General features: G+C 37.7%; 1 protein-coding gene across 1 annotated transcript in view; it reads right to left on the reverse strand.

The window, feature by feature from the left end:
- Positions 1–27,139, reverse strand: part of LOC145993867 (DNA-directed RNA polymerase I subunit RPA1-like) — a 381,417-nt gene that overhangs the window by 178,688 nt on the left and 175,590 nt on the right. Inside the window, exons 24-27 of the mRNA XM_083129730.1 lie at positions 24,449–24,613; positions 16,904–17,075; positions 16,241–16,337; positions 8,605–8,714 (exon numbers count right to left, since the gene is read on the reverse strand). Coding sequence (XP_082985856.1) covers positions 8,605–8,714; positions 16,241–16,337; positions 16,904–17,075; positions 24,449–24,613 — 544 coding nt within the window. The remainder of the gene's footprint in view (positions 1–8,604; positions 8,715–16,240; positions 16,338–16,903; positions 17,076–24,448; positions 24,614–27,139) is intronic.

The raw sequence follows: 27,139 nt of genomic DNA on the forward strand, positions 1-27,139 counted from the left end.
AAACAAACAGCAAAAATAAAAATATCAGAGATTTATATAAAGGTGTAAATGAATTTAGAAAGGGGTGGCAACCTAAAGTAAACTTGATAAAAGATAAAGACTGATTTTCTAGCTGACCCAAGCGATATTCTAAATAGATGGAAGAACTACTTTAATCACCTTTTAAATGTTCATGTAGGAGATAAATCAGAAGTAAATGAAGTACACACAGTAGAACCTTTAGTTCCAGAACCTCACTTGACTGAAGTTAAAGATGCTATTAAAAGGCTAAAGAATAAAAAAGCACCTGGCATTGATTTAATACCAGCTGAGTTAATTAAATATGGTGGAAATTCATTAATATGTCAAATTCATAAATGAAATTGTTTAATATGGAATAAAGAAGAAATCCCTCAACAGTGGAAAGAATCCATAATTGTTCCTGTGTTTAAAAAAGGTGATAAAATGAACTGGAATAATTACTGTGGAATTTCTCTACTCTCAACAACATATAAAATATTGTCTAACATTCTTTTAACAAGACTAACATCATATGCTAATGAAATTATAGGTGATTATTAGAGCCCAGAAGTTCAGGCATTTATTTTTGTTAAAATAGGCAGGCAAAAAGGCATTTATAATGTGGAAAATAGGAACTAAAAATGAAAAAAAAGCAAAATAAACCGAAAAAAGGCACATTTGGAAGTCGCTTACTTTTATCTATAATTTCTGGCAAAATGTTAAAATCTATATTGGGAAGAGCATTTCAATTTTCTCCATCTTGATTGCACATAACTACAAGGTGTTTTTTTTAAGTTCTCAACATTCATTGATAGTCGTCTGTCAGAGAGAATGTTTTTCATAATAGAAAATGATCTTTCTACTTCGACAGAAGTTATTGGAGCATACATAAAACAAGCTAATGTAGCTGGACTCATTTCGGGAACAGCATTTTCACCTTTTAGAATATCACAAATTGTTTTCAATTGTTTCAGGTCCTCATTTGCACTCACTACCCGTTTGCACTTTTCCACAACAGCTGACCCCTTTTCTCCTGGCACTTCCATCATCTGCTGCATAGATTCCTCGAAGATTTTCATGGATGCTTTAAGAGTCTCACCTCTTTTCTCTAGCTTTGAAATTGTCTCTGGCAATGCACCATAATGTGCAAAAATAAACGACAGTTCATTCTTCAGTTCTGAATAGCGCAGGAGTTTTTTCACTTCACGAATTGAAGCCGCTTCATTTTCTGGAAGAGCATCGATCACCTCACTTTCAAGGTTGTTAGCATAATATATAGGCTAGCTGCTGATATCCAGGTTCCCCATCTCGTCAAGACTGCTTGCCGAGGTAAACTAAGTTCAGGCCCAACTTGCTGAAATTTTCGGGTTCGAGAGGGAGATTTCAGAAATATCTTCTTTGTGTTCGAAATCAACCTGTCCATTTCTGGGTGCAACACCCTAACTTCTTCGGCGATTCTGTGCATTGCGTGGGCTACACATGTGATATGAAGCATGTTCGGGAAGAGAATTTTCAATGCTATGGCAGCCTTCTTCATATAGGGAGTTGCATCACTGATAAAAAGTAACACGTCATCATGATGTACACCATCTGGCCAGAGCAGAAGTAGGGAATTTGAGAGTAACTGAGCTATTGACGAACCATTGGCTCTCTCTAGTTGTTCTGACGTGAGAAGAAATGACGAGGATTCTCCGCATGTTGGTTCCATATTTCCTGACGTTGGCCATGTAGCGTCCCATATCATCCGTAGTTTCATCTATTGAAATCCAGATCTTTTTTCCACCAACTTCAGCACGAATTCTTTGCAGAGCTTCTTCGTAGCAGACGCTTAAATATGTTTTCCGCAGCGTAGATTCCGACGGCACCGTTTCTTTAGTGTATTTCTCCAGGAATTTTCTCAGTAACTTGTTTTCCACTTTCCAGAAAGGTATTCCTGCTTCCATGAAAGCTTTGCACAGTTCAAGAGAAAACTGAGATTTCCTGTTGAATGAAGTGCTGTTGAAATTAGGGATATCTTCTTCTGTCCGATCATTTTAGCAGCTGCAGGTTTATGTTTTGCTGTTGACACATGCTGAAATATAAAGTATTTTTTTCTCATGGTTGATTGTTTTTTCATATATCTTGCAGAGAAGAATAGTACAGTCTGTCGAAAATGTGCTTTCACCAAATTCACGCACGTAACCATGTAATTTACCACTTTTAATGGCACACTAAATTTCGGCATGATGACAACTACACGATCCTTTCCCTCCAAAGTGCACAACTTACCTAAAGATAGAGAACTTGATTTTGGAATCAATGCAAAGGCCCTTGTACATTAGTGCTGTTTCTTGTCAATAACCTCCTGACACGGACGCTGGACGTGATGACGTAATTGTGCAGGTGTTCTGCAACAGGTATTCATCAGTCAATCATGCACAAGGAAATGTTAACGGAAAGGCAATATCCTAAATCAGCACGGAATACTTTTATCTCACACTTTTCTCCTTCAGCAATGTTGAAACATACCTGAGTTCAATATTACTTTATTAAGGCGAAAATTATTCACATAATAAACGGAAGAAAAATAAATGCCAACAACGTTTTTTGGGAGAAAAATAATTTATCCTACACATTCTTTTAAAGAAATTGTCAAATTTCATTGAAAAAGGCAAAAAAAAAGCATTATAATTAAAAATAGGCAGTGGGGTCCCAAATAGGCAAAATAGGCAAAATGAAAAGGCTTCTAAAACATTCGAAACAACATAAAAAACGTATATCCGCAAACATTTTATCAATATATGCAGTAGATAAAAAGAGGCATTTTGCCAAACTTCCGGGCTCTAGTGATTATCAATGTGGATCAACTACAGATCGAATTTTTCACATCAGACAGACACTTGAAAAAAAAGTGGGAATATAATCAAAATGTCCATCAGCTATTCATTGATTTCAAAAAAGCATATGATTCGGTCAAAAGAGATAAATTATATAATATATTAGTAGTTTGGAATATCTAAGAAGCTTGTTAGTATGATAAAAATATGCACCAGTGAAACAGAAAGTAAAATTCGTGTGGGTATTAATATGTCTGACAAATTTACAATTCATGATGGGTTAAAACAAGGAGATGCATTATCTCCATTGCTCTTTAATTTTGCCTTAGAATATGCTGTTAGGAAGGTAAAAGAAACTAAAAAACTAAAATTAAATGGTGTGACTCAGTTGTTAGCATATGCAGATGATGTAGACTTACTGGGGGATGATGTGAATACAATTAAAAATAATGCTAAAATATTTTTCAAAACTGCTAAAGAAATAGGTTTGGAAGTTAACAAAGAGAAAACTAAATATATGCTTACAGGCCGAAACCAAGTGTTAGGTAATAATCAAAATCTAATTATTGATAACAACTCGTTTGAACCAGTTTCCAAATTCAAATACTTAGGAGTAATATTAACAAATGAAAATTATATTAAAGAGGAAATAAAAACTAGGCTTAATTCAGAAAATGCATGTTACTTCTCTCTTCATAAACTTTTGTCTTCTCGTTTAATATCTAAGAAACTAAAAGTTAAAATATACAAAACAGTAATTTTGCCTGTAGTATTATATGGATGTGGAACTTGGTCCCTTACATTGAAAGAAGAACATAAATTGAGAGTATTTGAAAATAAGATCCTTAGGAAAATCTTTGGACCTAAAAGGGATGAGGAGACAGGTGAGTGGAGAAGGTTACATAATTTAGAACTACATACTTTATATTCATGTCCAGATATTATTAGAATAATTAAATCAAGAAGACTTAGGTGGGCAGGCCATGTGGCACGAATGGGAGACGAAAGAGGAGTTTACGGGATTCTTGTTGGAAAACCTGATGGTAAGAGACCTGTAGGAAGGCCAAGACGAAGATGGAGGGACAACGTTGGAATGGACCTAAGGGAAATCAATCGGTAGGGATTGAAAAGAGAATATAGATCTTGCTCAAGATAGGGAAAGATGGAAGGCCTGTGTTGTTGCACAGTCATGAACCTTCGGGTTTAAGAAGGCTAGCAAGTTAGTTAGTAAGTTGACATGTTTCCTTGTCCTAAGAGCTGCTGACAACTCGAGGGAAGCAGCTCGAAGTGCCTGCAGGACATTGACATTATTTGTCAATGTTCATGGCAGGTCAAGCTCTTTCCCCACTGAATGCGCCACCTTGGAAATATTCACCAGTGCTAGATGAGAAATGCAAGATAAGATCACAGGAATGTTCCAAAATACAAGATGCGTGGCACCTGGAAGTCTCACCCATCTGTCTAGCTCTGAGCTTGAGATTCAGCAATTTTCTGTGAGCGAGCAACTTTTGGCCTGGTAGCCACCAACTTCCAGTAACCACTTTCATTAAAAGCGTGTTCTTTGTGCCCTGTAGAACTTCATAAAAAAAGGGAAACTGTTACAGATAATCAAAGCTACATAGACCAACTAAAGATCGTCAACCCGCTTAATGCGTTGTCATCTAGGTTTCCTGCAAAAGTTGATGTCAATCTTACAAGTGTTGCAACTCCTGTTTCCCGCTTCATACATTTCCCAACTGTGCCGGTCATAAAATTTGGCTCGTGTGCGCACACGGGCTTCTTTCCTTTGGCGTCTAAAATAAAGCAACCAGTTCTGAATACCTTCTACAAAATGAACAAAAACCGCAGGATAAGAAAAAAAAAAGTGACCCTCCCCTTCTCCTACAACAGCTCATTATCCGCCACTGGTGTGCATGGTAATGAGATAATTGCAGAAATCAGGTCCCTCTATCTTGTTTGAATGCAGCTGTTTGGATAGGAAATATTGCCCGTATTATTGTCTGTTGCACGGTAAAACGCAATGCATGGATCATTTTTCTTTTTCACACTGCTGATAAACGTTTGGTCTTCGACAATTGCGTTATTCATAATTGGGAAAAGAGAGACGCGGTAGTATATAAATACGGAGAAACTAGTTCTCACTTTTATCCGCGAAGCTCTCTCTAGCCAGCCCCCTAAGCAAAAAGCCAATGTGTGGCTGAACTTCTATCGAAGAGCCTTCTCCTACTGTGGCAAAGAAGAGGATCTACGAGAGGAGATAGCCACCATCACTGAAATAGCCCTGAAACATGGCTACACTGAATCACAACTTTCCACTTGGTGCAGTAAAGCGGAAATACAGGTCAGACACCCTAACCAACCACAATCAACCCATCCCCAAGCAACCCAACCACAATCAACACCCAGCAACCAATATAAATGGTTTGCCTTCCCCTACCATCCCACCACTTCCAACCGCATAGCCAAAGCCCTTCTCCCATATGGCATCAAAGTAGCACACAAACCCAATTCCAAAATAACTGATAAACTGAACAAGCACAAACGGTACTTCCTCTCCCCCCTTGACAACCCAGCTGTATAGGATGCAGAGTGTGAATGCAAGGCTCATTACATCGGCAGGTCCATCAGATCTGTCAATGAAAGAATCCAACAGCACCTAGCAGATGCAAAAAAAAGCCCAACCCACTACTGGTCTTGCTAAACATATCAAATACAATAGCCATAAAATTCAAAAGGTTCGAGTCAAACACACTGCCCACATGCTCGTAGACACCAAAATCAAGGAAACGCACGCCATAATGCACTTCCCGCACGAACTAAACATCGATAGCGGGCAAGCGCACCACACTTGGATTCCCCTACTACAGCAGTTATTGCCCGGAAATAGCAGACGACGCACAGTGCACTTAGCGGCAACCAGAGAACTACGAACAAAAGACGCACGCCAAGCAACAGTGCAGCAAGTTCCAACGAGGATGGTGGCAGTGGCCACTGAAATTAATCGAAAAAGAAGGAAAAACCGCTTCGCGGATAAAAGTGAGAACTAGTTTCTCCGTATTTAATTGCGTTATGTTTAAAATGCGGATGATTTCCCTTCTGCCACCTGCTGCTCTAACTTCCAGCGGGTCTTACTGTGTTTACGCTGCAGCTGGCACCAGTGTTTAGTCTAGCGTGTGGAAAGCTGTCAGCAATGACTCATCCAGCATTTCTTCAGAACCATTAGCATGCTGCTGTGACTTTTTGCCACAACATGCATCCCGTGCATAACCGGTTGTATAACTAGGCAGGATAAATGATGTTAACCGTCTCCTTGGAATCTCTGTCTCTGCATAAGGTGTGTTCTCATTTTGTGTATAATTTTTTACACTTTCTTTAAAACGTACAATATTATTATAAAGCTTATTTTCTGAGCTACAACCAAGTATAAAACATCCGTTGTGGGGGCAATTTATACTCTACTTTATTTACACCTGAAAAACAGGCGCCATCTTGAAAAGTCTGGATAACTTGAAGTCGTTTAATTTGAAGTTGACATTTTTTGGTCCCTTGAACTTCGTATTGATGAGGTTTTCCTGTAACTACTAGTTTTCTTTTCTAAAAAAAAAAAGTTCGGTTTTTTTTTAGCGAACCTTGTACAAAATACATACGATAGCATGGACAGAACAAAGATTTGGAAGGCTCTAAGATAGAAAAGAGTCAAGGAACAGAGAGTGTGTAGAGTGTAGAGCACATACAAGGCCAACTACGGCTGTGTGAAGATGCCAATGAGAAGAACGGAGTGGTTCAGTGTAAGTAATGGACTAAAACAGGAAAGTTCTCTTTCACCACTGCTCTTCATAATTACAATGGATGTAATTAACAAAGAGGTGGGGAAGAAGATAGGAGAAGAAGAGTTGAAGGCCCTGTTGTTTGTTGATGACTTAACAATATAGAGAAACAGTGAAGAAAAAATACACACACAGTTTGATAGTTGGAATGAGGAAATCAGAAGAGGAAGAATGAAATTCAGTGCAGAAAAGAGTGAGGTGCTAATAACAACAAGAAACAGAGCCAGAAAAGTACCAAGAATAAAGGTGGACATGGAAGATTTGAGGATAGTGGAGAGCTTCAAATATCTAGGAAGCATAATTGAGAGAAGTGGAAGAATAGATGAGAAGGTAAACGGAAGAGAACAAATGGGTGCTGGACTCTATCAAATCGTTCAAAGAATAATATGGAACAAGGATGTACCTATGAAATGCAAGAAGGTAACATATAACACATACCATGAACCAATAATTATGTATAGAGCAGAGACTTGGACAATGAGAGAGAGACAAAAGACAGATGCACGCAATGGAGATGACATTTTTAAGGAGTACATTGGGGAAGACTAGAAGGGATAGAATAAGGAAGGAGGAGATCAGACAGACAGTGGGGGTGGTGAAGCTTAGGACAGAATAGATCAGGCACAGATGAGATGGTTCAGACACATGAAGAGGATGGGTGCAGAAAGCCTGCCAGCAAGAGCATACAATGCACTAAGAGTGGGAATATGGCCAAAAAGGAGACAAAGATGTTGGTGGAAAGAGCAGATAGTGGAGTGTGTTAGGACAAGATTGGAACAATGTGGAAAGAGAGGAGTGGTCGAGAACCAGAAGAAAATGGAGAGGCTTGACTTCTATGCTGACCCAGCCAGAGGCAGGAAACAGCAAAGGATGATGATGATGATGAATGGGAGTGGAATGCTCACCCACTAATATTAATCAAAATTTTAAACAACTTTTAAATTGTACTCATACTGATACATATACTCAGGAAAAGTGCATGCATCAGTACAGGCATTGGTTCAAAGTGGTATTGGCTCAGCTCTAATGAAAATATTGTATCAATTCTCATGATGGGTGTATTTTCATTTTCTCATTTACTTGCAACAAGTTTGGTCATGAAAGATTCAAGTAGTGGCAGTTAGTTCTTGTCTCAAGTTTTGTTTGCCTTTCCTTAAGTCCACTTCGTGCACAGATTTTTTTTTATGCGCTGATTTAAAATATGAAAATTAAAATCTTCTACATGCATTATTTCTCAGTTACATGTGATATCATTTCTGGCACAGAGCATCAGCCAGGCAGTATTATGTGTAAAATACTCTTCCTAATATTGGCAATATTGCTTGAATATTCCTGCTCAACATACTTGTGTTTGTCAGTTGAATTGGCCATGTGAACGTAAGAAATATTGTAATTTCGCTAAGTTCAGTTATCATTGTTTCTGTATCATTGCAGTAATGCTATGGCAACATCTAAGCTATAAAAGTCACCCAAATACATTACTTTATATGTGTGAAAAGTTCACACTGAAATTACAGAGAAAACATGTGACAAAATTGATAGATTGGTTGATTTGTTGTTTTAAGTTCACTTTATGCACGGAAAGGCTAATCGGGACTGGACCTACAGTTTAAAGTGGGATCTGAACCACTGTGTGCTTCCACCGGGTATCAAACTTGAGACCCCTTGATTACAAGGTGTGACAAAATTGAAACAATCCAAACTGTAGCTTCTTTTTATATATAACCTGGTGGCTGTGATGCACAAGACAAAATTGAAATTAAAAAGACATGCTGTAACTAGAAAATGTGATGTAATATGCACATTTTGTGAACTGCATTGAATTCAGCACCCTCAAATTAGTAAAGAATACACACTTTCTTGTTAGTTACAGAAAAAAGTTTATACTACTCATTTGCCTCCTTCAATTTCTAATTTTTCAATCTGCTTTTACATTGAAACAATCTCTAGGCTAGATTTACCTTATCAGAAGATTCATCTGAACTATCATCTCTTTCCTTTACTATAGTACCATTGGCCACTGTATTAACAGTTTCCTCCTCCATCTCTTCAAAACCGTCATCTTCATTCACTGCAAATCAAAAAAAAAAGTAAATACCGGTACATTATTGTGTTTCAAAACATTTCTTCAGCAGCTTAATTTTGTTTGGAGTGTGTGGCATTAGAAATATAAAAAACTGCAATTTTGGCAATAATTAGAGATTGGTCAACATAAATTTTTTGCCGATACTGTTAAAGTACCAACATAAGATTTATGGATACCGATAAACGATATTCTACCAATCCGACATAAAATTCCAAATGGTCCTTGAAGAACCTGAATGGTTATTTGGCTTCCTTAATAAATGTGTGTTTCGAGGTGATGCATTGCACATTTAGACATTTACTTTAAAAAGTTGAGCATGGAGATTATCCATAAAAATAATAACAAAATGGCAGAAATTTGCACTAAATCATAAGATATTTATAGATATATCACATCGCTAAAATAATCGGTAATTTTACCAATAAACCAATACACCAATATGAATATATCGGCTGATATCGGTAGAGTACCAATTAATCTGTCCCATTCATAGTAATAATAAAAAGTCAATAATTTACAAGTAATAAAGAAAATCAATAATTTAGCATATCAATACCCACTATTTTAAAATTTTGGTAAATTACTATTTAAACGTATTGAGTTAGTTAATATACTGAAAGGAAGTACTCACTTATTCGTTAAACTGGTTCTTACGATGTAATTATTATACCTTGTTTTGTTCACTACAAACCATACTACAAGCAAATGCTACTAGAGAACAATTTTGTTCCATCAGCTGGAAGAAGAATATGAAAATACAGTGCGCTCACTTTAATTCGAACTGGGATAATTTGAGCAAAAGCACATTCCCCTTGAAACCTCTATCTAAAACAATGTTAAAAATGACTACTTAATTCGAATTTTGAAGGTTAAATTTGGATAATTTGAAGTCAGGTTTCCAATAATTTAACATAAATCTTTCCAAGGAAAACCAAAGTGGTTGCTACATAAGAAATTCCAACAGATGACTCGTCCCCCTTTTCTTCTTGAAAAGGTTGTTTTTATGGTTAACAGATGTGCTGACGGCAGATAAGAGAGGGTAGCAGGAATCCCCAGAGCTTTTGTTTGTAGGAATGTGACCTTCACCCTCTCAGAAACAAGTTGAGAGGGGAGCGAATATCCGGACAAAAGGGATCATTTGTCTGTGTGGTTTAGTTTGGTCACAATGTTGAAACATGGTGCGTACCGTAGTTTAACATTAGATAAGAAAGTTGAAGTGCTTAGAGAGGTAGAAAGAAGAATGAATAACAATCACGTGATGCGAATATTCCAATAAGTGTACTGTTCCTGGATGGAGATATGGATAAAACATAGCAGTTGTAAGGTAAGGTGTACTGTTTACGTATTAATGCAGTTTTATGTTTAACACAGTGTGTTATTTCATTGGTGTTTTTTTTATTATATTCTGGTAAATTCGAATTTTGGATAATTCGATTTTTTTCATAGCCACTTGGAGTTCGAATTAAAAAGAGTCCACTGTATTAAAAAGAGAAAATTACAAAATTTGAAATTAGAGGGTGTGATTCACAATTTGTATATATAGAAAAAAGAGAAAAAGGCGATCATAAGCAAAAATAATAAGAGATCTCCAAAACTATTGACAGTATAGCTAAGTCATGCCTTGCTTTGTTCATTAAAGACCAGGCTACAAACACATGCTAGTCGAGAAAAAATTTGCTCCATCAGCTAGAATAACAAGCGGAACAAATTTGACACCTTTTTTTTGTTATTTACGAAATTTGAAATTTGGTCCCTCTCCACATCATGCCAGTACAGGAGGGTTGAAAATGGTGCATGCTTATGGTGCTGTATATGAGCCACTCGCTTAAAAAAAAAAATTGCACCTATTCCAAAAATGCACAGGAAGAAATCATTTCAAATGTGAGACAAAAGAGCACAGTACACAGCTGGCTGTGAAGAGAAGCAGCATTGTCAACATGTATTTTTGTAATGGCTGAAATGGGGCTCACTTCACCCTCTACCCCTTCAATTCTATTTCTTGCCTGCTTTGAGAACTTGCAGCATATGTTTACATGTCAGAAAAGACTGTAATTTGCAAAACTCATGCTTGGGGCAGTGAATGGAAAAACAGTATTGATTATGTTGAAAGTCAAGATAAAAAAGCGCTTATTTAACCTCTAGGGAGCTTGCTGTGCTATTGGTTGGTGAGCTTTTGTTGTGTATAGTTTTGTGTCATGCTGCCAGGTGCACTGTTGTTGCCTACACATCTACATCATCATCTTCTGCTGCTGCTTGGTACCAGCTGCTGTACTAGCTGGATCAAGGTGTGATGTGAGGACAAGCAGGCAACAACAGCACACCCTAGCACCATGCCACAAAATTAAACACAGCAAAAGTTCATGAAGCAATACTATAAATTTCCAAGAGGATTGTGGCAGGGGCCACAAAATAGAACAAGCAAACAAACAAAAAGTTTTATGGATAAGTGAGTATAGCACTTCCTTTTTGTGTATTAATTTGCTATTGCATATTTCAATCATGTAGTAACTACTGAAAAAATTATATAACAAATTGTGAAGTAATCATTTACACACGCTGTCTTCTTCTTGTACAGGGGCCAGTAATGACATTTCTGCAACTTACTGCAAAGAGTCAAATATATTTAACATTGGACAAGTGCACAAAAATTGTGAAATTTTGGACTTTCAACCAGGATTCAAACATAGGATCATAACAGAGAAAATAGATCCCAACTAGCCAACATGAATCAGAAATAACTAGTTTGTATCTCTGCTTTTCATGGGCAGATTGATGTTGTGTGTTGTGTAATGTTGATCTCAATATTTCAAGACAATCATCACTTCTCCAGGAGGGAGCACACATTTCATTAGGGTAGTAAAATGGCGAAGGATAATGTATGGTAGAAATTTGGTTTATAGATATTCAAAAAAATTCTTGTTCCCCTCTGAAAAAGGGACAATCACCGTGAAATATTGTCATTCAGTCAGAGAAAGTGGGCCTGGAAGAATACAAGTTGGATCTGCAAAGTTTCTAGGTCAAGAACAATGATCAAAGTTAGTACAAAACAACACTGTCCTGTAACCAAGATCAATGGGTGAGTGGCAGGAGAGGTTGGTGAGAGAGGGAAGGAGGTATGATATGCAAGTAGGTGGGTGGATGCAATGGGGAGTGGGATGGGAAAGTTTCTGAGTAGCTTTGTTCACTTGTTACTGCATAGACACTCGCCCAGCATTTGTAAACAGAGCTACTAGGTGGAGGATTGCTTCCAGGGGTTGGTAGGGGTGTGTGTGGTGTTGATAAACGGACAGAAGCCAGAAGAGAAAATATACAAAATAAGAAGGAAACACTCACCAGACATGAGTAAAATTTTCAACTTTCGTGGTTATGAGCTGCATCTTAAAACATCAAAAAATAGATGGCAGAAACAGAAGTGAGTACAATAATGAATGATGGAAGATACATGAAAGAGATCAAGTACAACAGCAAAGACAAAGAACATCTGGCCAGCAAAATCAATTATTAGCCTTGAGGAACAAAATCCAAGCAAAAGCATTCATCTGAAACAAGGACAGCGGCTGAAACTGAAAGGAAAAGACGGGAAACACTCAAAGCATGGTGTTACTGGAGAATATTGAAGATCAAATGGACAGAGTAAGAAATGAAGATATTCCAATTCACTCACACAAGTACGAAGAGAAACCTATAGAATTTGATCATAGAAATTTGATGCTGGATGGTAGGACATATCCTGAGGTATGAAGGAATGGTGTAAATGATAATTACGGATAACTGATATATGCTCTTTCCCCACTGCTCTTCATAATTACAATGGATGTAATTAACAAAGAGGTGAGGAAGAAGATAGGAAGAGATGAAGGCCCTGTTGTTCACTCATGACTTAGTAATATGGGGAACAGGGAAGAAGAAGTACAGAGACAGTTTGATAGTTGGAATGAGGAAATCAGAAGAGCGAGAATGAAATTGAATGCAAAAAAGAGTGAGGTGCTAATAACAACAAGAAACAGAGCCAGAAATGAACCAAGAATAAAGATGGACACAGAAGAGTTGAGGGTAGTGGAGAGCTTCAAATATCTAGGAAGCATAATTGAGAGAAGTGGAAGAATAGATGAGGAGGTAAACAGAAGAGGACAAATGGGTTGTGGACTATAACAAAACATTCGAAGATTAATATGGAACAGGGATGTGCCTATGAAATGCAAGAAGGTAATATACGAGGGCTGTTCAATAAAGAATGATCATAAATTTCTTATGCTCATGATGTATTGTATACAAATTTAATTTTCTGTTGCATTGTTAGCTTAATGTGTAATGAATTTGTGGTAACAGTTATTATTTCTTGCCAGTAGTACGTCAGTGGCTGATGTGCAAGTTCAGACACCTTCAGTATCGCCTACGCCTCATACCCGAACAAGGGACGTTCACGTGCAGGTTTGTTCACAGTTGAAGGTGATGTTACAGGAAGATGAGGTGTTTCTTTCAAAGGTTATCTATCACTGCAGATTAAACTTGGCTGCACTATTACGATCCAGAAAGCAAAGCTCTGTGTGGAAATCTGTCATCACCAACACCAAAGAAAGCAAAAAAGTGGTGTCTTCTGCTGTGAAGGTTATGCTCGTATCATTTTTCGATATTCAGGGAATGGTGTATCAGCATGTCGTACCAGCACATACAACTGTAACTGGAGCATACTATAGGGATGTACTGAAAATTCTCCAAGCCCATATCAATCTCAAAAGGGCACATGGCACATTTGAAAGAATCAGGTTGGATGCTGAACCACGATAATGCTGGCCCGCACATCACAAATGTTGTTACTGCATATCTCGCCACACAAAATGTGACGTGTTCCTCATCCCCCTTACAGTCTAGATATAGCCCCTTGTGACTTTTTTTATTCCATAATGTGAAGAAACACCTTCGTGGAAAGCATTTTCCATCATCAGAAGCAGTGGTGAAGGCTGCTGAGGCAATTTCGAAGAATGGAAAAAAAAGGTGGGACAAGTGCTTTGCATCGCATGGGGACTACTTTGAAAAGGACCATCAAATGTTGGACGATGAATGAGAGTATGTTGTTATCACAAAATTATGATCATTCTTTTTTGAACAGTCCTTGTACAACACACACTATGTGCCAATAATCACATACGGAGCAGAGACTTGGACATTGACAGAGAGAGACAAAAGAAAGATGCAGGCAGTGGAGGTGACATTTTTAAGGAGTATATTGGGGAAAACTAGAAGGGATAGAATAAGGAATGAGGAGATCGGACAGACAGTGGGGGTGGTGAAGCTTCAGAACAGAATAGATCAGGCACAGATGAGATGGTTCTGACACATGAAGAGGATGGATGCAGATAAGGCCAAAGGGGAGACAAAGATGTCGGTGGAAAGAGCAGAGTGGAGAGTGTTAGGAGAGGAGGACAAGATTCGAACACCATGGGAAGAGAGTGGTGGAAGACCCGGAAAAAATGGAGAGGCTTGACTTCTGACCCAGCCAGAGGCAGGAAATGGTGAAGGAGGATGATGATATAAAAGGGTAAAAAACACATTAGTACACCATGGATGAAATACAACTAAAGCACAAAATGTACACTGAGGATGCTATGGAGAAATGAAGACCTCAACTGAAAACAGCAGAAAATGGGGAAATGCAACAACATACACCAGTACCATGGCATACTTTACGTAAATACATGAGCACAGGAAACAAAGAAAGAAAAAAGAGAATTCATACTATGGGAATGAGAGATGCGGTAATAGACAATTAAGGTACTCACATTTTCCGTGAAGGTGTTTTACATTATTTTCTAATTTCGGTAGCCACTGCCACCATCCTCGTTGGAATTCATTGTGTTGTTGTGGCAGTGGCTATCGAAATTAATAGAAAATAATGTAAAACACCTTCGCGGAAAACGTGAGTACCTTAATTAAAAAAGAGAAGTTATGAAATGAGCAGGGAAGTAATTACAGAGGAGAGTAAAGTTTTCATGAAGTAGTAGTTGAGCACATACCAAGAGACTGGAACATTTTATTAAATACGAGGTTTGGCTAGAAAAAAACAGGATTGATGTTCCTATTGGCAAACAACAAATGCACGAAGGTTGAGCAATGCATGATTCTATACTACCATACCCTGCCTACAGAATGACTAATTGCCCTGGGTGTAGGCCTCTCAGTTTCGCTGTGGCACTTGGACAAAGCGGAACGTGCGTCTGTGCTCCGTCGGAAAAATGCTGAGTATTAAAATGGAACAGCGTGTCAATATGAAGTTCCTTTACAAACTGGGGAAATCCGCAACAGAAGCGTACGACATGTTAAAATCTGTGTACGGGGATGAGTGTTTATCACGCACACAAGTGTTTGAGTGGTTTAAACGGTTTAAAGAAGGACAAGAAATGATCCAAGACAACCCACATTCAGGACGACCATGCACGTCGAAAACGGAAACGAACATTCAAAAAGTGAGTGATGTGATTCGAAAAGATCGTCGATTGACCATTAGAGCAGTTATTGAAATCACAGGAATAGACAAAGAAAGTGTTCGGCAAATTTTACACAAGAATTTGAACATGAGTAAAGTGGGTTCAAAACTCGTGCCAAGGAACCTGACATTGGAACAGAAGGAAGCTCGAGTGAACATTTGTACGGACACTTTGAAGAACATTGAAACAGACCCTACATTCTTAGAGAGAGTGATAACCTGTTATGAATCGTGGTTTTTCACGTACGACCCTGCCACAAAGCGCCAATCAATGCATTGGAAGACCCCGAGTTCGCCACGTCACAAGAAAGCTCGCATGAGCAAGTCCAAATTCAAAGCCATGATGATTGTCTTTTTCGACATTCGAGGCATTGTGTACGTTCATTGGGTACCCGAGGGTCAAACTGTAAACCAACATCATTACATTAATGTGCTGAAAACCCTTCGTGAGCGAGTAAGAAGACGACGACCTGATTTGTGGCAACGGAAGTCATGGATTCTGCACCAAGACAATGCTCCTGTCCATACGGCCCTGTCAGTGAAGACATTTTTGGCTAAATATGACATCCCAGTGTTAGAACATCCACCGTATTCGCTGGACCTTGCTCCCTGTGACTTCTTTTTATTCCCCAGAGTGAAGTCCGCCCTAAAAGGAACCAGATTTGAGACAGTAGAAGCTGTGCAAAGAAAAGCAACGGATGTAATGAACATGATCTCCGAAAATGACTGGCAACACTGCTTCCAGCAATGGAAAATTCGTATGGAGCGGTGTACAGATCGTGCAGGGGAGTACTTTGAAGGAGATAAAGTTCCTGTTGTACAAAATGCCGAATAAAAGATTTCATAGCATCAGTCCGGTTTTTTTCTAGCCAAACCTCGTATTATGTTTGAGCTTCAATTAATCTGTATTAAGTCATCATTGGATCAACAAACAAAGTAATAGTCTGAAACCTAAAGTTACATATGACATACTAGACGACACCTTCTTACCCTACACATGCACAAATATGTATTAAGTTAAACATACACTCTGTGGTAACTTCTTCTTTTTCTGGCTCCTCATATTCACGAGTCTCTTCATGTCTTTGTCTTCTCCTTGCCATTGTAGCATCTTCATCATCAACCTTTAAAGTAGTAAAACACATATTTCAAGAAACACATTCCTACTACATTCAGAAAACTAGTTAAAAGACAAGAAAACTTAGAGTTTGTTTCAATGTCCATAAATTGACATCTTCATTACAAGTTTTGTAGAGAAGTATTCCAATGATTCAAAAGATTTAAAAACATTCCCCAGCCACAGTGGGGAACAGTTACAAGGCCAACGCTACCAGATGATGGAGGACATACAGAAAGCAGTGCTTCAGTGTCTGTGAGCAGCTGGAATGGAGTTCTGCCGTAAGGGTATTTTCAAGCTTCCAAAGAGGTAAGAAAAATTCATGCAAAGAAATGGAGATTTCATTGAAAAGCAAAGAAAAGTCTGTAGATTATGATGTAGTACATTTTTCTTTAATAAAACCAAAACTTGGTTCATGAAAAATTATTGTTCATTACTTTCAGTATGCCCTTCATAGTTCCTTCATTTAACTGCTTTTCCCATTCACAATAATACAAAGTTAAACTAATCTAACAAAAAGTACCACATTTGTAAACTTTTACTCTTGTCAATTTAAATCAGGCAAATACTAACCTCTGGTTCTTCATCTGAGCTTATATGAGCTTCTTCTTTAATCGTCATCTTTTCAACAGTTTCTACCGGATCTCTTGTTTCACTGTCTCGTGTTTCTTCCTCATTATTCTCATCAGTATTCTTATCTTCACTTGCCTGACCTTCCACTTCCGTTGTTGTGGCACGTTCAATCCTGAAATTACAGATAGTTTTCTATCTATTAGATATATGTTCATGTTAAAGTTTTGGGCAATAATTTCAAATTGATCTATCCCATTTACTTCATTTTGTGTGGGTGTGTGCATGTGTGTGTGGCCACGACCATGGCCAATTGATGCAGCCTTATTCATATGCATCACATACAAAAGAAAGAATGTTCAAGACAACTGAAGAACGAAGTTCAGAAGTATGAAAATGTTTACACTCACATTTTCTTTTGGGGCCTCCCCCATGGCGCAGTGGTTGCGTCATTGCCTTGTAATCAAGGTGTCCCGGGTTCGATACCCGCTGGAGGCACAAGTGGTTCGGATCCCACTTTAAACTGTAGGTCCAGTCCCGATTAGCCTTACTGTGCATAAAGTGGACTTACAACAGCAACTCAAACCAACACCAAACATTTTCTTTTATGTCAAGTACTTAACACTGCCCCTTACTCAAATATATATACTTTCCTAAACTAAAGCTAATTATGAGACATGATTCTAATTAACAATTTCAGATGCAGGTTTTGTCAATAGGTGTGCCACCATATTGCTATCAGTTCTCTGAATGTTAGTAACAATGGTTCTACATTAGCATGCAATGTTAATTAGACATTATCCATGGTCTAGTGCTTTAACCCTTATACCTGCCGCAAAATTAGTTTGGTATTGACGCTTGGGAAGCACGTGTTGAAATCGGGTCTACGGCACTGCGGGAGGGTGGGTTGCTGGCATGCGAGCCAATCAAAATCTTCCCAGTGCTTCACCCAAGCCCTGGTTACCTAGCAACAGACAACGTTTATCTCGGTGTTGCCGCTTATCTGGCGATTCTTCCTGCGATCAGATTTCATGTTGTTGGGAGAGGACGTGTTGTTTGTTTGTTGCGTTGCTGTGATATTTTAACCGGTCCGTTGTTTAGTGTTTATTGAATTTAGAGTATTCTTTGTTGTATATAGCGTGTTGTTTTAGTTGTTATTTTTTGTACATAATTTTCTGTGTTCTTGAGTGTGTCATGAGCTTGTGTGAAGAATGTCAAGCACAGGAGGCAATACTCGAGATGACAATGTACCAAAGAGGCCATGCACAAAGGAATTCTTCTCAAAGGACAAACGCGGGAGATGGTTTGTTCTGAGCGCAAATAATTTGAGCAAGAGAAAAACAATGGGGCTCCAATCATTTCTGTAAATAAAGTTCTGGACAGGGCTGCTGCTGCTTTCGGCGTGTCTAAGAACACTATTGTTACCATAGGGAAAGAAAAATATAATGTGGTAGAAATAAATAAATAAATGCGAGGCTTCAAAATTGGAAACCCCAGGAAAGAAGAGGAATATCAATAAACGCGTGACAAATTTAGATACCTTTCAGCAAGATGCTATTCGTCGCCATATTTACTCTTATTATAGGAGGAAAGATCATCCCACTGTTGGGAAACTGCGAGTTTCGTTGAAAGATTCGGCATTTTTTCAAGGTGGGGAAACATCTTTAAGGACAGTCATAAAATATCTGGGATTCTCATACAAAAAAAAAATAATGGACGCAAAATAAAGTAAAGTATGTAGGCATATGGGGATGTGGAGGTAAAGCTCCACACATTCTCGACCTCGACTTAGGCCATATTATGGAGGTGATGTGGTTTACCAACCGCCTTTACCGCAGGTTTGCCCCAGGTACTCACTTGGGCTGAGTCGACCCCGGAGCCGCTCGGGATATTTGAAAAAGTTCCACAAACCACCGCGGGTCTCACACGTGAAAGTCAGACGCCCCACCAACTCAGTTGCGGTATAATTGAAAGATGGGCAGACTTTAACGGGGACTTCGGAAAGAAATGATTATTGAAAGTGTATATACAGAATGGATTGAAAAGGTAACCTGTAAACAATGCTCGTTTCGTTAATTCGTTCATGTTGTAAGGGAGATGGAAATGAAGAGAGAAAACAATAACACATTCATCATTGTTGTCATCATTGTTATTCCGTTTTCCTCGAAAAACAATAACACATTTCATCATTGTTCCTTTTCATAACACGTTTTCCTCGACACAGCGTCAGACGGCTGCACTGCGTACCGTACCGCATGATATGGCAACACCGTGACGCGTGTTCCTTCAGCTCTCAATACCAAACTAATTTTGCGGCAGGTATAAATGTTGGCATGACATATATTTCACTTACAGGTGAGATCGCTTACGCAGTATGTGACACACATGCACACATACGAAACTTTACTAATGCAATATTAAAACCACATGAAGAGATTTTATAATTTCAGTAAAAACCCAAGATAAATACAAAGGAAGACAACATGTGTTTTGCATTTCAATATCTCCTACACAATACTTTTTACAAATCTTTAGAAGGTGGGAGGCTCTCTGGGAGTGGGCTTTTCAAACTTGCTGCAATGAACAGAAAGATTCAAAGCAAGAGAACTAATTGTTGGAGAGAGATGAAAGGAGTCTTAGCAGAGGGGAAATTTATACATTTTACCTTCTTATAATGAAAGTTGGAGAAAGAGGAAAATCAAAATTTTACACAAAAATTGTAAGATTGGCCACCAAAACACACCAACATGAACAAAAAATGTAATAAGCAACAGTGTGTATTCTTACAGTGTATATTCCTACAACCATGCAAAGTTGCATTGAAAATAGGCAGATATTGTTGGGGAAAAATTTTCCTGGCATGCCACTAGCGGAATCTCTCAGAACACAACAGGCAATATTTTCACTACTGTCCTCTTATGGGTGTTTTTTGTGGGTGAATGATTACCAATGGGGCCTTTGTTGTGTGCACAGTGGTTTTCCCGATGGTCAAACCACTCTCCCAACACTGTTGTACTATTCGGTCATACAAGAAATGTGCATGGAAAAGGGTCATAATGTACCCTTTCCAATAACAGTTCACTTTTGACTCCATTTGACAGCTACGTGCACGACACTCCAGCATACCTGCAAGCTGCAATACACAACTGATAACAGTTTCTTGGCACAGTCATTCCAGCTCAAGCCCACAGATGGTGGTGGCATCACAAAGGTATTCGGATATATCCCAAACAACCTTCTGTAATTCAAGTCACCAATTTTGGAAAAAAGAATGAAAATATGCAACTCATTTTAAAAAATTGTAATTTTTGAGTAATTTTGAAAATTGGACATCTCCCACTGGATTTTCAACAAGTTTCATTTTCATTATTACATGTAAAAGTAAAACATGCCAGCAAAAAAAAAATGTTTTTTCATATGCTACATCCCATAATCGATTTTTTTGGTGGGGATGATCAACATTTTCAAAATGTGTTTCATAAAAATGTAACAATAAATATACCATTTTGTCATTCCAGTATGTCATACCATCATATGTATAGAAGTGAAGAAAAAAGAACTGTATTATCATCTGTAGTTTTCAAGCAATGATGTGTTAATCGATGCCACTTGGTGGTGGTTTTGTTTCAAACCAGCCCTCTAAATTTTAAGATTGTTGTATTGCCTTAGAAAATTTTGTACAATAATGAAAACATTGTCTTCATCAATGAAATGAAATGAAATTAATTAAAAATGAACAATGGATGGTTAATTTTAAAAAATGATATCCCAATTTTACTTTTAGGATGACAATTTATTGATATGATGTAAATGAATAGGCCAGTAATTACGTATTAGGGCTGAGTTGATACTGATACATCGGTATCAGCCAATACCAGCGGTATAGGCATTGGTAAGTACCGATTGAATATTTTCCACTGATACCATCTGATACGTAATACTCTGAGCAGCTAAGATGAGTGGCCAAGAGCAACAACTTGTCTCAACATTTGTACTTTTCAAAAGTTCATTCAACCTTATTTGTGACAGGTTGGGAGCCTAGCACAAGAAGTTCCACAAATATTCCTAGAAACACTGGATAAACCCCCACCCTCCTGGGAAGCACACGGCAAGAGCAAGGCCATGGATAATTGGAAGTTGAACCCAAATGTGACCATGAAGGAATGTAACTGCTTAGTTAACACTGTGGAAATAAAAGAAACCATTCATTGCCAATTCTTGCTTGAAAGCTCCTGAGGGTAAGATAGGTGGATGTCTTCAAACAACATGCCATGCTAATGCTGGGTCAGGTGGTTGCAGAGTTCTTGCAAAAGAGGGATGAAAATCACTGTGAAATTAACTTTGTTTTATCTACATTCAAGCGGGAAGTGCATTCAGCAGTTTCTTGTATTCTCCCTTCTATGTAAGTCTTTTGTGTGACTGATGGTATCAGTCAATAGAGGGTTATTCATTTCCACCAAAATTAGATTGGGACCATTCAGCTTTGAATGACAGTACTAAAGAATTATGTACGCTACTATATATAATAATACACACAAAATATTAATCACGAACTTTACTTTACATCAACTGGACCTAAATTCATTTTTTCTTATCCAATAAATATTTAATTTTTATTTTTTTGACATTAATTTCCTTGCCAGGAAATTTGTTTTATACAAACTTCAGCAGTCTTAACTGTACGTAAGTTAGATGACGAATATTTGCTGTTTGTATCTCAGATTTTATAGTGTCTTTTTACCTAATAATAACAATATATATTAATTAGGGATGGGCCAATATGAAATTTAGGCCGATACAGATAAAGTACCGATATAAAATTTACCAATACCGATAACCGATCCGATATAAAATTAGAAATGGTCCTTGAAAAACCTGAAATGTTCATTGATCTCCTTAATAAATGTGTGTTTCGTGGTGACTGCAGTGCAAAAGAAGTTGAATATTTAGACATTTACTTTTTTAGAAAGAAGGACATGGAGATTATCCATAAAAATTACAACAAAATGGCAGAATTTTGCACTAAATTATCAGATATTTATCAATATATCGGATCGGTAAAATAATCGGTAATTTTACCAATAAACCGATATGCCTATATCAGCCGATACCGATAGAGTAACGATTAATCGCTCCCATCCCTAATATTAATAATTTGCAGGTTACGATGAATAGGCATATATATTACAGTACGGACGCGATAAGAAGCGGCGTGCAATCAGAACGCAGAACAGCAGAACGTGTCCAAATTCTGTCTCCTCGTTGGCTGCCATGTGGCTGGGGGGTTTCTACGTTGCCACGTTCGCACAAACACACGGACAGGCTAGTCAGCTGTTGGCAAGCTCGGGAAAAAATTAAGCGTCACACGAAATTAAGCAAGTACGTATCAGTATGCTAATATATGTTATTTCTGCCGTAAAGTGATAAATTAACGAATCTAGAAGTTTGAATCTGAAGTTTCTTGTAGGTTGACGTTCACTTCCCGTGTGAATTTTACATTCTGGCAAGCATGAAACATTTTATCTTCCTGCTCTACACAGCAACCGAAAACCTTTCCTGAAAGAACCTTTGTTGTGTTTTTATTATGGTACATTGCAAGCATCAGCTACCGGCATCTTTTTACTTGTGTTGTATCGTATCACAATTACCAACAAAAGAAAATGCATCTTGTGTTATGAACAACTGTGCCAAATCGTTCTCCTTTGATTTCATGTCGCCTCTCTTTGCCTTCTCTGTCACGCCGCGATTGTTGAAGCTTCAGAACGTACAAATGAAATGTATTTCTTGAAAATTAGGGCAAATTACGTACAACTTCATTTGGTTAACACGTTTTTAAATTATATTTTGAGGAACCTACAAAAATTCACTTCTAAAACAGAATTTTACAGAACTGAGTTACTGTATTACGAAGAAGAATTTATCAAGAACAAATCAATTGTGTGTGAATTGATTGATTGAGTTGGTGTTTTGAAGTCCACTTTATGCACACTACGGCTAATCTGGAATGGACCTACAGTTGGAAGTGGGATCCGAACCACTATGTGCCTCGACAGGGTATTGAACCCAGGACTACTTGATTACAAGGCGACAACACTTACCCTACCACTGTGCCATCGGAGAGGCACATGTGGGTGTGTGAAGTGAGATAATTTGGGAAGCTATATGAGAATACAGGCTCTGGCAATACAGAGTTCAATAAATTACAACGAAACGCTTGGCAATTGCTCGATTTCCTTCACATTAATGATACATTTGGTACATGTGTTATTAATGCTTTGAGCTACCTGTACGTGAAAACATAAAAAATGAATGAAAGAACAGAAGTAGTAGTTAAAGAATCAGTTGTTTTTGCTTACCGGCTACCATTGCAGTGGCGCTATCCCAAGATCATCTTCATTGTTGGTTGGTAAAGGAACATCTCCATCTGAGCTACTACTGTCACTGTTGTCTTCCCGCCCAAGTGAAATTACAAAATCCTCCATTTGCTGCTCTTCAACTCCCTCCTTTTCCCATGCTTCGGAAATAATCTTCCTTGTGTGTTCTATAGTCGAACGCCACCTATCTGCTGTCACATCCCCGATAGCCCGTTTTGTCAATTGCAAAATTTTAGACGGTGTAAAAGGTGGCAAAGTGTTCCTCTGTGCTACCAGCCCTTTGACCTGTGCCCAAATAAGTTCGATTGCATTGTACAAACAATGATAAAGCGGGAGACGGACCACCGTATGTCCGCTTCTTCTGCAAGCTTGTCTATTCGATATATGGGGAACTGGGGTTTGTGTAACATAAGGAGATGCAGTAGTTCAGCCTTCCACATGTTTCTGTGGGCTCGCGAAAATCCTGAAGTAGGTCAATCTGGCAACAGCACGTCGCTACCAGAGTGGGTGGTTCCACGCCGCTTGCTAGCGCGTCCTAACTTTAATGCATTAATTATAAACACCTATATTACCATTATTATTATTATTTCTGAGATACTTGGTTCGGACTGCCCCCAATAAATTTCTATATATGTAACTGGTGATGTGATGAGTTAGTATGACTCTGTAACTAGCCTTTGTTATTTCATTCTGGAATTATACAAGTACTTGTATCAGTAGGAATTGGTCAGGGTATCTGTATCGGCAAATAGTAGTATCAACTCAGCTCTAGTAATTATTATTATTATTATTTTGGCCAGATAAATCAGTAATTTTGCCTACTTGACTAGGTTCTACCCCTAGTAGACTAGTTGACTAGTTTGTTACCCTGAGAAACATCAGCATATGCCACAAGAAATAATGGAAAATAACTTCCTCAAAAATCATTCCCAGCTTATGAAACTCATGAGCAGGCATGGGCATTAGAAGTTCAGTGTATTTCTGTACAATGAAGACAAAAATCAAATTTCTACATTTAATCTCACGTATATGATTAAAATGCCTCCATATGATAAATGCATTAAAACTGAACAAACACTGAAAGAAGACCAACTTCTCAATTTATTCAGTGACCCACTTCCTTCTACCTTACACCCTACATATTAAAATTTTCTAAATGTTATTTCGTACTTACATGTCAACATCCTTTATATTGCATTGACGTTTGTACTCAGACATTAGTACACTTTTAAAGAATTTAGTTTCCATGTAGTGTAGAATACCTTGAGGCTTCACAGAAAACTGATGTTTATATGCTCCATATGGTAGGAACTTGAATTTAATTTCATATTTTAGATACCTGAAATGTAAGAAAATACTTTCATATACTTTCCAACTGCATAATAATGCTATAGATAGACCACAAGGATAGATAGACCACCTTCGGTCAAAAACGTTCGCGTATCTTCCCTGCCATTCTTGGGACTCTGGGTAGTGTTGCCAGGTCAGACTTAGAAAAAATCAGGAGATTGTTCTTTAGAAAACCAGATCTGCTAAAAAAACTAATGATCTAAAAAAAAATACTTTTGAAATTATCACGTTCCTGCATCCCCATCACAATATCTGATGTAAATTACTGCGACTGAAATCAACTTATATGTCTGAAATAATATATAATTCTACATTAACATTTATTTTCCTTGCATGCCCTTCCAGATGTCTAGGCCCCTATATAAAGAAAATTAAGTCTGTTCCATAGCATCAGTTTATTAAGGAAATCTCCCGATAAATCAATAGGCCTGGCAACACTGACTTGGACCACGCTGAATGATCCTCCTCCTGCCTCCCCCACACCCACGAGCATGGCGCAGTGTGGTGCGGTTCTGTGCAAACCTTTTTTCCTGTGGTTCCACTACAGCACCTGGTCATATTATTAGACGCACCACAATTTGTTTTTGAAAATAATAGTTTTGAAGGGGAATATTATAAAAAATTCACCATTAGTTATCTGAAAAATTTCCTGTACGTTAATTGAACCATGACAAATACGAGTAATACATACAAATGCACTTTCTTGCACAACATTGATAACAATAATTGTAATAGTAATAATAATACATAGTAATGTAATTCGACACAGTGGACAATTTTAACAGTTTGCTTACATTTCACATTTAAAATGTTGCAATAGGGTTCTTTGTGGCTGAACTTTGATTATTGTCATGAACAATAAGAAAAGAGGAGGTACTGTTGTTGTTGTTACAAACAATACCGCCAACACCAAACGTCTTTGTTGTTGAATGAACATGCCGCAGTTCAATTCAAGCTGAGTTGAGAGGAGGACATCTTGCGAATTGTGAATCGTATTTGTGCTAAATTTTGCAGTGATATTGTGTTTGTACACTGTCAGTATATTTTTATAATTTAATTATTAACATTGGGGAGTCATGGGTAAAAAAAAGTGACTTGACACTGAGAAAAATGGCTGAAATTAAGACACCAATAAAGACAAAAATGTTCTCTAATCGTGAGATTTCTCGACGATCTGATGTGTCTAAAGTATCAGTGAGGCAAATAAAGAAGAAAATTGAATATGGTGGACAGTGTGAGCCACAAAAGAAGGTCAGAAGTGGACGTAAAACAATTTTTACTCCAAGATCCTTACACTGTTTGAAAAACATTTGCATCACGAATAAATTTTAGAGTACAAAGGAACTTAAAGATAAACTTGAAAAGGGAAAAGAGTGGTGTTCGTGCATCTAAAAGAACAGTAAGGCTTATGCTCTCTGATATGAACCTGAAGGCACTCAGACCTGCTAAGAAGCCAAAATTAACCCCTGTTATGATTCGTAAATGTTTTCGTTAAGCAAAAACTCACAAAGAAAAAGATTTGAACTTTTGGAGATCTGTTTGCTTTAGTGACGAGTGCACATTTGAAATCTTGGAGAATAAATCTCAGTTTGTGAGAAGACATCCAGGTGAAAAATACAATCCTGATTGTGTTGCGCAGACTGTCAAACATCCAATAAAAGTTATGATTTAGTCAGTCATTAGTGGCAAATGTATTTGGTTCAAGGAACAATGAGGCAAGAACAGTATAGGGAAGTGCTTAGAAGAAAGTTGCTACCTCAAGTAAGAGATTGGTTCCCAAATGGAGAACCATTCGTATTCATGCAGGATGGAGCCTCATGCCATACTGCAAAATCAATAAAACAGTTTCTACAGAGTGAAAATGTTCCTCTCTTGCCCTGGCTGGGAAACTCTCCAGATATGAACCCAATTGAAAATGTTTGGTACCTAGTGAAAAAAGAAGTGGCAAAGTAAACAATTACAATGAGAATTGGCCTAATTGAAAAAAATAATTCAAGTGTGGAATCATCATCCTCATATGAAAGAGACAGTACAAGCATGCATTGATAGTATGCCAAGACGAATCCAAGCACTGATAAAGACCAAAGGCAGCTCAACCAAATATTAAAATTGACTTCCAGTCATATGTACATATTATATAGCTAATATTCAAGGAACACAGTAAGAAATTATATTGTGACTATTAATGTATCAAGTAATTGTTGTTTTTTGTTAAGGTTCACATGTAATCAATGTAATATTTCATGTAATAAAATATAAATAAAAGAACTAGAGAATAACAAAAAAATTAGATGAGATAATAACATCCTTAAAATTTTGCATAAAATTTGGAGATATGTCTAATAATTTGGCCAGGGGCTGTATATATAATTCAACAACCAACCTTAGTCCAAACATGATATTCATTACATATTTACTTATTTTCAACACCTTTCCTTCCACTCATCACAGTCATAGCCCCATGGCCTGTTACAACAAACATTAACCTATTAAAGGGGTATATGTTTCTGATGTT

The sequence above is a fragment of the Lepisma saccharinum genome, chromosome 10 (assembly GCF_977018435.1).
Source record: "Lepisma saccharinum chromosome 10, izLepSacc3.1, whole genome shotgun sequence".
Classification (NCBI taxonomy): Eukaryota; Metazoa; Arthropoda; class Insecta; order Zygentoma; family Lepismatidae; genus Lepisma; species Lepisma saccharinum.